The sequence below is a fragment of the Grus americana genome (assembly GCF_028858705.1).
Source record: "Grus americana isolate bGruAme1 chromosome 27 unlocalized genomic scaffold, bGruAme1.mat SUPER_27_unloc_10, whole genome shotgun sequence".
Lineage (NCBI taxonomy): Eukaryota > Metazoa > Chordata > Aves > Gruiformes > Gruidae > Grus > Grus americana.
This window is the reverse complement of record NW_026561292.1, coordinates 11,779-23,147: the sequence shown is the minus strand read 5'-3', so window position 1 is coordinate 23,147 and position 11,369 is coordinate 11,779. Positions and strand designations below refer to the sequence as shown.

Sequence of the window (11,369 nt, the reverse complement as noted above, 5' to 3'; positions counted from 1 at the left end):
GTACTGGCTCATGCAGCATTATACTGGTTTGTACTGGGTTATACTGGTGTGTACTGGGTTACACTGTGCTGTGGGCGGGGCCTGTGCCGGGGCGGGGGGCGGGGCCTGTGCCGGGGGCGGGGCCTGTGCCGGGTCGGCGGGCGGGGCCTGTGCCAGGGCTGTGGGCGGGGCCTGTGCCAGGGCTGTGGGCGGGGCCTGTGCCGGGGGCGGGGCCTGTGCCGGGGCGGGGCTTGTGCCGGGGCTGTGGGCGGGGCCTGTGCCGAGGTGGTGGGCGGGGCCTGTGCCAGGGGCGGGGCCTGTGCTGTGGGCGGGGCCTGTGCCGGGCTGTGGGCGGGGCCTGTGCCGGGGCTGGGGGCGGGGCCTGTGCCGGGGCTGGGGGCGGGGCCTGTGCCGGGCTGTGGGCGGGGCCTGTGCCGGGGCTGTGGGCGGGGCCTGTGCCGGGCTGTGGGCGGGGCCTGTGCCGGGGCCGCGCCCGGGAGCGCGCACGGGGGCGATGGGGCTGCGGCGGCGGCGGCGCCGGGGGGGCGCGGGGGGGGCGCGGCCCGGGGGGGGATCCCGGGGGGGGGTCCCGGCGCTGCTGCCGCTGCTGCCGCTGCTGCTGCTGCTGCCCGCGGGCGGCGGCGCCAAGTACGTGCGGGGCCGCATCAGCACCAAGGAGGTGAGCGGGGACCCCCCCCCCCCCCCCACGGGGGGAGCGCCGGGACATCCCCACCCCCCCCTTCCCCTTTGGCACCGGGACCCCCTCCCCGGGATGCACCGGCACCTCCTTTTTGCAGCGGGAACCCCTCCCCGTTTTGCACCGCGACCCCCTTTTTGCACCGGCCCCCTCCCTCTCTTTGGCACCGGGACCCCCCCCCTCGGCACCGGGCCCCCCCCCTTCGGCACTGCGACCCCCCCTTCGGCACCGGGACCCCCCCCTTTCGGCACCGGGACCCCCCCTTCGGCACCGGGACCCTCTTTTGCATCGCGACCCCCCCCCCTTAACGCCGGGACCCCCCCGGTCTGTTTGCACCGGGACCCCCTTTTGCACCGGGACCCCCCCCCCCCCGATTTGCACCGGGACCCCCCCCCCCCCCCGCACCCGGTTGGCAGCGGGACCCCATTTGCACCCGCCCCCCCCCCCCCGTTTCTCTTGGGGGTCCTGGGAGGATGCGGGAGGCGATGCGGGGGCTCGGGGGGTGCTGGGAGGGTGGGGGGCCGGGGGGGGGCTCTGGGGGTCCACAGGGGTCGGGGACCCCCCCCCCCCCAATCTCCCACCCGGGTCCGCTCGGCCGTTGCCGTGGAAACCCGGAGCAGGGCCGTTGCCGTGACAACGGCGGGGATGCGGGGGGGTCCTGGGCATGGGGGTGCCCCCTCAGCATCCCCCCCCCCCCCCGTGTCCCCACGTCCCCCGTGGGCGCCCCAGGCCCGGGCCCTGCCGGGACGTCGTGTCACCGTGACCACGCGGTCACCCGGGCACCGGGGGGTCCCTGGGGATGGGGGGTCCCCGGGGATTGGGGGTCCCTGGGGTGCAGCAGGGCAGTCCTGGGGGGCAGACAGGGCTCCTGGATACGGCTGGGGGGGCAGCTGGGAGGGGGGCGGGGAGCAGGGCTGGGGGTCTCGGATGCCGGGGTCCCCCTGCTCCCCCCCGACCCCCCCCCTGCCCCCCAGGACTGGGTGTTCCTGACCCGCTTCTGCTTCCTCTCCGACTACGGGCGCCTCGATTTCCACTTCCGATACCCCGAGGTGAGTGGGGGGCTCGCGCCCACCCGGATGTGGGGGTCCCCCCCGTGCCGCTGACACCCCCCCCCGCCCCCCCGGCCCCCCCCCCAGGCCAAGTGCTGCGAGAACATCCTGCTCTACTTCGACGACCCCTCGCAATGGCCGGCCGTCTACAAGAAGGGCAACAAGGTGGGCTGGGGGGCTGGGGGGGCTGGGGGGGCATGGGGGGGCTGGGGGGTATAGGGGGTCTGCAGGGATTGGGGTGCATTGCGGTCTGGGGGGGTTATTGGGGTCTGGGGGCGTGTAGGGGGTCTGCAGGGATTGGGGTCCATCAGGGTCTGGGGGTGCATTGGGGTCTGGGGGCATATAGGGGGTCTGGGGGGTGTGTAGGGGGTCTGGGGGCGTGTAGGGGGTCTGCAGGGATTGGGGTGCATTGGGGTCTGGGGGGTTATTGGGGTCTGGGGGGTATAGGGGGTGGGGGGGTGCATTGGGGTCTGGGGGGTTATTGGGGTCTGGGGGGTATAGGGGGTGGGGGGGTGCATTGGGGTCTGGGGGGGTTATTGGGGTCTGGGGGTGCATCGGGGTCTGGGGGGGTATAGGGGGTCTGTAGGGATTGGGGTGCATCAGGATCTGGGGGGTTATTGGGGTCTGGGGGTGCATTGGGGTCTGGGGGGTATAGGGGATCTGGGGGCGTGTAGGGGGTCTGCAGGGATTGGGGTGCATCGGGGTCTGGGGGTGCATCGGGGTCTGGGGGGGTATAGGGGGTCTGTAGGGATTGGGGTGCATCGGGGTCTGGGGGGTTATTGGGGTCTGGGGGTGCATTGGGGTCTGGGGGCGTGTAGGGGGTCTGCAGGCATTGGGGTGCATTGGGGTCTGGGGGGGTTATTGGGGTCTGGGGGCGTGTAGGGGGTCTGCAGGGATTGGGGTCCATCAGGGTCTGGGGGTGCATTGGGGTCTGGGGGGTGTGTAGGGGGTCTGGGGGCGTGTAGGGGGTCTGCAGGGATTGGGGTGCATTGGGGTCTGGGGGGTTATTGGGGTCTGGGGGGTATAGGGGGTGGGGGGGTGCATTGGGGTCTGGGGGGGTTATTGGGGTCTGGGGGTGCATCGGGGTCTGGGGGTGCATCGGGGTCTGGGGGGGGTATAGGGGGTCTGTAGGGATTGGGGTGCATCGGGGTCTGGGGGGGTTATTGGGGTCTGGGGGTGCATTGGGGTCTGGGGGCGTGTAGGGGGTCTGCAGGCATTGGGGTGCATTGGGGTCTGGGGGGTTATTGGGGTCTGGGGGTGCATTGGGGTCTGGGGGTGCATAGGGGGTCTGCAGGCATTGGGGTGCATTGGGGTCTGGGGGGGTTATTGGGGTCTGGGGGTGCATTGGGGTCTGGGGGTGCATAGGGGGTCTGCAGGCATTGGGGTGCATCAGGATCTGGGGGGGTTATTGGGGTCTGTCGGGGTCCGGGGGCTCTGGCTGCATTGGGGTGCAGGAGGCCTGGGGGTACCCCGGGGCAATGGGGGGGGGGGTCCGTGCCCACGCCGTGCCCCCCAGGACTGCCTGGCCAAGGAGTCGGTGATTCGCCCCGAGAACAACCAGGTCATCAACCTGACCACGCAGTACGCCTGGTCGGGCTGCCAGGTACGGGGGGGCTCGGGGGGGGTCCCGGGGGGGTCCCCGGGGGGGGGGTCCCAGGCTGACGGTGTCCCCCCAGGTGCTGCTGGAGGACTCGGTGCGGTACCTGAGCTGTGCCAGCGGCCGCAGCTTCCGCTCCGTCCGCGAGCGCTGGTGGTACGTGGCCCTCAGCAAATGTGGGGTGAGTACCCCCCCCCCGACACCCCCACCCCCCCGACACCCCCAACCCCCCCGACCCTGGGACCCCCCCCCTGACCCTGGGACCCCCCCAGGGCGACGGGCTGGAGCTGGAGTACGAGATGGTGCTGACCAACGGGAAATCCTTCTGGACCCGGCACTTCTCCGCCGATGAGTTCGGTGTGGAACGGGGGGGGCTTGGGGGGGGAATGGGGGGGCAAGGGGGGGAGCAAGGGGGGGGGAATGGGGGAGCAAGGGGGGAGCAAGGGGGGGGAATGGGGGGGCAAGGGGGGGAGCAAGGGGGGGAAATGGGGGGGCAAGGGGGGGAATGGGGGGGGAATGGGGGGGCAAGGGGGGAGCAAGGGGGGGGCAAGGGGGGGAAATGGGGGGGCAAGGGGGGAGCAAGGGGGGGAATGGGGGGGCAAGGGGGGGGAGCAAGGGGGGGCAAGGGGGGGGAATGGGGGGGCAAGGGGGGAGCAAGGGGGGGGGAATGGGGGGGAATGGGGGGGCAAGGGGGGAGCAAGGGGGGGGGAATGGGGGGGAATGGGGGGGCAAGGGGGGAGCAAGGGGGGGGGAATGGGGGGGAATGGGGGGGCAAGGGGGGAGCAAGGGGGGGCAAGGGGGGGGAATGGGGGGCAAGGGGGGGAGCACGGGGGGAATGGGGGGGAAATGGGGGGGATGGGGGCAATGGGGGGAATGGGGGGGCAAGGGGGGGCTGCAACACGGAGCGGGGAATAGGGGGGATATGGGGGGGCCGCAGTGCAGGGAGGGCACGGGGGGGGCTGTGAATTGGGGGGGGCTGCAGTGGGGGGGTCACGGGGGGCTGCAAGTGGGGGGGGTTCAGTGGGGGGGGGTCATGGGGGGGCTGGAAATGGGGGGGGCTGCAGTGGGGGGGGCGGTATCCAGAGGGTGCCCTGGTCGGTACTGGGGGGCTCACGGGGGATGCACAGGGGGTAAATCACCCCACCCCCCCCCCCGTGTGTGTCCCCCCCCCCAGGCATCCTGGAGACGGACATCACCTTCCTCCTCATCTTCATCCTCATCTTCCTCATCTCCTGCTACTTCGGCTGTGAGTGGGGGGGGGGGCCTGGGGGGGGCCGTGCCGGGGGGGGTCACAGCGCTTATGGCCCCCCCCCCCCCCCCCCCCCAGACCTGCTGAAGGGCCGGCAGCTGCTCCACACCACCTACAAGATGTTCATGGCGGCCGCGGGCGTGGAGGGTGAGGGGGGGGTGCTGGGGGGTGCTGGGGGGTGCTGGGGGTCCCCCCCCACTGACACCCTCCCCCCCCCGTGCCCCCCCCCCCCCCAGTGCTCAGCCTGCTCTTCTGCTGCGTCTACTGGGGCCAGTACGCCTGCGACGGGGTCGGCAGCAGCAGCCTCAAGATCCTGGGTGGGTGGGTGGGTGGGTGGGTGGGGCGTGCACGGCCCCCCCCCTCGTGCGACGCACCGGGGTGCACGGCCCCCCCTCGTGCGCAGGTGCGCGTGCACGGCCCCCCCCCTCGTGCGACGCACCGGGGTGCACGGCCCCCCCTCGTGCGCAGCATGAGCCCCTCGTGCGCGGGTGCGCCCGCGCATCCCCGAGCACGGGGGGGGGGGGGGGGGGGGCTGTGTCGCACGAGCGCCCTGGCACGCGCTGGTGCGAGCTCTCCTCTCCCCCAGCCAAGCTGCTGTTCTCCATCAGCTTCCTCATCTTCCTCCTCATGCTCATCCTCCTGGGCAAGGGCTTCACCGTCACCAGGTACCGCGGGCACAGGGGGCGGCCGTGGGGCAGCCGTGGGGCACGGGGGGGCAGCTGTGGGGCACGGGGGGCAGCTGTGGGGTGGCCATGGGGCAGAGGGGGCAGATGTGGGGCAGCCATGGGGCAGAGGGGGCAGCCGTGGGGCAGAGGGGGCAGCCGTGGGGTGGCTGTGGGGCAGAGGGGACAGCCGTGGAGCAGCTGTGGGGCACAGGGGGCAGCTGTGAGGTGGCCATGGGGCACGGGGGGCAGCTGTGGGGCAGAGGGGACAGCTGTGGGGCAGCCATGGGGCAGAGGGGACAGCCGTGGGGTGGCCGTGGGGCACGGGGGGCAGCCGTGGGGCATGGGGGGCAGCTGTGGGACACAGGGGGCAGCCATGGGGCAGAGGGGACAGCCGTGGGGTGGCCGTGGGGCACGGGAGGCAGCCGTGGGGCAGCCATGGGGCACAGGGGGCAGCTGTGGGGCGGCTGTGGGGCAGAGGGGACAGCCGTGGGGCAGCTGTGGGACACAGGGGGCAGCCGTGGGGCAGCCGTGGGGCAGCCCCCCCCCCCCCCACCGCCTGTTCCCCCCCCCCCCAGGGGCCGCATCAGCCACGCGGGCTCGGTCCGGCTCTCGGTGTACATGACGCTGTACAGCATCACCCACGTCGTCCTGCTCACCTACGAGGCCGAGGTGAGACCCCCCCCGGGGGGTGGGGGGTGTTAACGACCGATCGATGGATCGATTAATTAATGGATGGATTAATTGAGGGGGGGGGGGGGGGCAGTTCTTCGACCCCGCGCAGGTGCTCTACACCTACGAGTCGCCGGCCGGGTACGGGCTGATCGCGCTGCAGTTCCTGGCGTACGCGTGGTTCTGCTACGCCGTGCTGGTGACGCTCAAGCGGGTGCCCGAGAAGCAGCCGTTCTACCTGCCCTTCTTCGCCGCCTACACGCTCTGGTGAGCGCACGCCTCGCACCGGCCTCCTCGCACGAGGGACGGGGCGGGCGTGCAGGGAGGGAGGCGGCGAAGGGATGGGGGGGGGGGGGATGCATGGGGGGGGTGGGTGTGTACGGGGGTGGGTGTGTACGGGGTGGGTGTGTGTAGGGACAGGGGATGCACGGGGGTGGGTGTGACTGGGGACAGGTGTGCACACGGGACGGGTGTGCACGGGGACAGGTGTGCATGGGGATGGGTGTGCACAAGGGTGGGGTGTGCACGGGGACAGGTGTGCACAGGGATGGGTGTGCACAGGGTGGGTGTGTGTAGGGACAGGGGATGCACGGGGGCGGGTGTGACTGGGGTTGGGTGTGCACAGGGATGGGTGTGCACAGGGTGGGTGTGTGTAGGGACAGGGGATGCACGGGGGCGGGTGTGACTGGGGGTGGGTGTGCACGGGGTGGGGTGTGCATGGGGACAGGTGTGCACGGGGATGGGTGTGTATAGGGGGTGGGGTGTGCACAGGGTGGGGGGTGCACGGGGGTGGGTGTGCACAAGGGTGGGGTGTGCACAGGGTGGGTGTGCACAGGGATGGGTGTGTATAGGGACAGGGGATGCATGGGGGCGGGTGTGCACAGGGGGCGGGTGTGCACAGGGATGGGTGTGCACGGGGGTGGGGGATGCATGGGGACAGGTGTGCACAAGGGTGGGGTGTGCACGGGGACAGGTGTGCACAGGGATGGGTGTGTATAGGGGGTGGGTGTGCACAGGGTGGGGTGTGTATGGGGACAGGTGTGCATGGGGATGGGTGTGCACAGGGGATGGGTGTGCACAGGGATGGGGGATGCACGGGGATGGGTGTGCATGGGGATGGGTGTGCACAAGGGTGGGGTGTGCACGGGGACAGGTGTGCACGGGGACGGGTGTGCACAAGGGTGGGGTGTGCACAGGGTGGGTGTGCACAGGGATGGGTGTGCACAGGGATGGGGGATGCACAGGGATGGGTGTGCACAAGGGTGGGTGTGCATGGGGATGGGTGTGCACAGGGGTGGGGCGTGCACAGATTTGGGGTGCACACAGCAAGATGGGGCTCACACGGCTGGGTGGGTGTGCACGGGGATGGGTGTGCACAGGGGTGGGTCTGCACAGGGATGGGGCTCACGTGGCTGGATGGGTGTGCAAAGGGCCAGAGTTCATGCAGGGCTGGGTGTGCACGGGGCTCGCATGGCTGGAAGGCCGTGCACGAGGACAGGCGTGCACAAGGGTGGGTGTGCACGAGGACGGGTGTGGGCAAGGACGGGTGTGCCCGAGGACGGGTGTGCACGAGGACAGGCGTGGACAAGGATGGGTGTGCACGAGGACAGGTGTGGGCAAGGACGGGTGTGCCCGAGGACGGGTGTGCCCGAGGACGGGTGTGCACGAGGACGGGTGTGCACGAGGCCAGGCGTGCCCGAGGCTGGGTCTGACGCAGCCGGTCCCTTGCACGCCAGGATCGCTTTGCACGGCTCTGGCACGCCGCCTCAGGGCACCCAAAGTGCCGGGGGGGGGGGGAGAACGACAGCGCACGCATGCTTTGCACGGGGAGGTGTACGCGTGCGTACGCGTGTGCCCCCGTGTGTGCCCCCGCGCGTGCGGCAGGTTCTTCGCGGTGCCGGTGACCGCGCTCATCGCCAACTTCGGGATCCCCAAGTGGGCGCGGGAGAAGATGGTGAACGGGATCCAGCTGGGCACCCACCTCTACGCGCACGGCGTCTTCCTGGTGAGCTGGGGGGCACCCCCGCCCCCCCCCAATCACCCCCCCGGCCCCCCCCCCGATCCCCCCCCCCCCACCCCGTCACCCCCCCGTCACACCCCCCCCCCCCCGTCGCCCCCCAGGTGATGACGCGCCCCTCGGCCGCCAACAAGAACTTCCCGTACCACGTCCGGACCTCCCAAATCGGGGCGGGGGGGGACACGGGGGGGGACACGGGGGGGCCAGGGGGGTTCCCGTTCCCCCCCCCCCCCCAAGGCTACGGCAACGTCACCTTCATCAGCGACTCCGTCCCCAACTTCACCGAGCTCTTCTCCATCCCCCCCCCGGCACGCGGCGGATCCCCCACGGTGAGTTGGGGGGGACCCCCCCCCCCCAAATCTGGGGGGGTGGGGTGGGGTGGGATGGGGCCCCCCCAAAACCGGCTGGGGCGCAGCGGTGGGAATGGACCCCCCCCCCCCCCCCAAAAATAAATAAAAAAAAAGATTTGGGGTCTGGGGATGGGAAGGGACCCCCCCCCCAAAGTAAGAGGGGGGAGGGAAGGGACCCCCCCAAAATGAGCTGGGGCGCAGCAGTGGGGACAGACCCCCCAAAACCCCCTGGGCTGCAGGGAAGGGACCCCCCCCCCAAAGTAAGAGGGGGGAGGGAAGGGACCCCCCCAAAACGAGCGGTGGGGACGGACCCCCCCCCCCCCCAAGCCCCCCTGGGCTGCAGGGAAGGGACAGGACCCCCCCAAAATGAGCTGGGGCGCAGCGGTGGGGACAGACCCCCCCCCCCCCCAAAACCCCTGGGCTGCAGGGATGGGAAGGGACCCCCCCCCCAAAGTAAGAGAGGGGAGGGAAGGGACCCCCCAAAACCATCTGGGCTCGAGATGGGAAGGGACCCCCCCAAAATGAACCGGGGCGCAGTGGTGGGAACAGCCCCCCCCAAAGTGAGAGAGGGGAGGGAAGGGACCCCCCAAAACGAGCAGTGGGGACGGACCCCCCCCCCCCAAACCCCCCCGGGCTGCAGGGAAGGGACGGGACCCCCCCAAAATGAACTGGGGCGCAGTGGTGGGAACAGCCCCCCCCAAAGTGAGAGAGGGGAGGGAAGGGACCCCCAAAACGAGCAGTGGGGACGGACCCCCCCCCCCCCAACCCCCCCGGGCTGCAGGGAAGGGCCGTGCCCCCCCAAACGCCCCGTGCCCCCCCAAACGCCCCGTGCCCCCCCGTGCCCCCCCAGGCACAGAAGCTGGTGGAGGAGACGGCGGCGGAGCGGGGCCCCCCCCCCCCCCGGGCGCGTGGTGACCACGACGGATCTGGGGGCCCCCCCCCGCCCCCCCGAAGGGCGCAGGGATGGGGGGCGAGGGCCGGGGCCCCCCCGTGCAGCTCCAGGCGCCCCCCGGCCCCCCCCTCGCCAACGGCTTCACCGAGTACTTCAGCATGCACGGGGGGGGGGCGCACCTCTAGCCCCGGGGGGACCCCCAAATCCTGCCCCGGGGGACCCCAAATCCTGCCCTGGGGGGAGCCCCAAATCCTGCCCTGGGGGGAGCCCAAATCCTGCCCCGGGGGGGGAGCCCATGGGGACCCCAAATCCTGCCCTGGGGGACCCCAATCCTGCCCCATGGGGACCCCCAAATCCTGCCCCGGGGGGAGCCCATGGGGACCCCCAATCCTGCCCCATGGGGACCCCAATCCTGCCCCAGGGGGACCCCAAATCCTGCCCCAGGGGGACCCCAATCCTGCCCCATGGGGACCCCCAAATCCTGCCCCGGGGAGATCTCATGGGGACCCCAATCCTGCCCCGGGGGGAGCCCAAATCCTGCCCCGGGGGGAGCCCATGGGGACCCCAAATCCTGCCCTGGGGGACCCCAATCCTGCCCCACGGGGACCCCAATCCTGCCCCGGGGGGACCCCCAAATCCTGCCCCAGGGGGGACCCCAAATCCTGCCCCACGGGGGCCCCAATCCTGCCCCGGGGGGACCCCAATCCTGCCCCACAGGGACCCCATGGGAACCCCAAATCCAGTCCCACAGCCACCCCCCATCCCGCCCCACGGGGTCCCCCAAATCCCGCCCCACAGAGCCCCATGCCCCTGCCCCACAGATCCCCCCCCATCCCGCCCCACAGGGCCCCACGCCCCCCCCCCCCCCCCCAGCCCCACGGGGACCCACAAAGCCCCCGGACCCCGGCGCTGCCCCCTTCCCCCCGCGGGTTGGGCCCCCCCTCCCCCGCGCGCCCCGTTCGCGGCGAGAAGGATTTGGGCCAAATAAACCAGTTCTGGGCTTTCCACGCGCTGCGCAGTGACGGGGGGGGGGGCGTGGGAGGACCCACAGGCCGCGCCGACCCCCTACCCGCTCTACCCACTCGTCTCGTTGGTACGGCGACGCGCTGGCCGCTCGCAGCAACCCCCCCCCCTTCATTTCCTCTCGTCTGCTCCCGGCCGGTTCCGCTCTGGCCCCGCCCCTGACGTAACCCCGCCCCTTAGCGGCGTGCTGGCCGCTCTGGCCCCGCCCCTCGCTGCTCCGCGGCCTCTCTGGTTTCTCGTCTCGCTGCTCCGGGCCCGGGAGTCCGCCTCCGCCCTGAGGAGCCGCCGCTAGCGGTGAGGGGGGGGGGGGGGGGGATGTGGGGGCCCTATAGGGGCCTATGGGCGGTCTGGGGGGGTCGGGGGGGTCCCGGGGAGCCCCCCCCAACGCCCCGGCACCCTGCGGACCCCCCCAGCCCCCTCAGAGCCCGGCAGAGGCGCGTGGGACCCCCTCAGCCCCCCCCGTGGGCCCCGGTAATGGGGGGGGGGGGCTGGGGCTGGGGGGGTCCCGCTGCGCCCCACGGGGGGGGATCTGTGGGTGGGGGGTTTGGGGGGGCCTGGGAGGGCCCTGGGGGGGTTTGGGGGGCCCTTGTGGGGTTTGGGGGTCCCTGGGGGATTTGGGGGGGCCCTGGGGGGGTCTCTGTAAGGTTTGGGATTCCCTGTGGGGTTTGGGGGTCCCTGGGGGTCCCTGGGGGATTTGGGGGGGCCCTGGGGGGGTCCCTGTAAGGTTTGGGATTCCCTGTGGGGTTTGGGGGTCCCTGGGGGTCCCTGGGGGATTTGGGGGGGCCCTGGGGGGGTCCCTGTAAGGTTTGGGGTTCCCTGTGGGGTTTAGGGGTCCCTGGGGGGTTTGGGGGGTTCCTGGGGGGTTTGGGGGTCTCTGCGGGGTCCATGGGGGATTTGGGGGTCCCTGTGGGGTTGGGGGTTCCCTGGGGGGTTTGGGGGTCCCTGTGGGGTTGGGGGTTCCCTGGGGGGTTTGGGGGTCTCTGTGGGGTTTAGGGGTCCCTGGGGGGTTTGGGGGTCCCTGTGGGGTTGGGGGTTCCCTGGGGGGTTGGGGGGGGCCTGGGGGGGCCTTGTGGGGTTTGGGGGTCCCTGGGGGATTTGGGGGGGCCTGGGGGGGGGTCTCTGTAGGGTTTGGGATTCCCTGTGGGGTTTGGGGGCCCTTGTGCGGTTTGGGGGTCCCTGGGG

The 11,369-nt window shown here is 72.1% G+C and overlaps 1 protein-coding gene and 1 long non-coding RNA gene across 2 annotated transcripts; both read left to right on the top strand.

Annotated features, from left to right (window-relative positions):
• Positions 1–452: 452 nt before the first annotated feature.
• On the top strand, positions 453–10,479 carry TMEM145 (transmembrane protein 145). The gene is made up of 16 exons (XM_054811322.1): positions 453–658; positions 1,651–1,725; positions 1,813–1,890; positions 3,242–3,328; positions 3,402–3,503; positions 3,595–3,679; positions 4,497–4,568; positions 4,650–4,718; positions 4,808–4,888; positions 5,158–5,236; positions 5,812–5,905; positions 6,000–6,172; positions 7,790–7,910; positions 8,027–8,251; positions 9,123–9,394; positions 10,368–10,479. Exons 1-16 carry the CDS (start codon positions 494–496, stop codon positions 10,477–10,479), a joined length of 1,890 nt encoding a protein of 629 aa, XP_054667297.1. The 5' UTR covers positions 453–493.
• LOC129200073 (uncharacterized) lies at positions 7,316–7,778 on the top strand. Its single transcript, XR_008574802.1, has 3 exons — positions 7,316–7,419; positions 7,516–7,547; positions 7,596–7,778. It is a non-coding gene; the product is annotated as an uncharacterized LOC129200073 (long non-coding RNA).
• Positions 10,480–11,369: the final 890 nt, after the last annotated feature.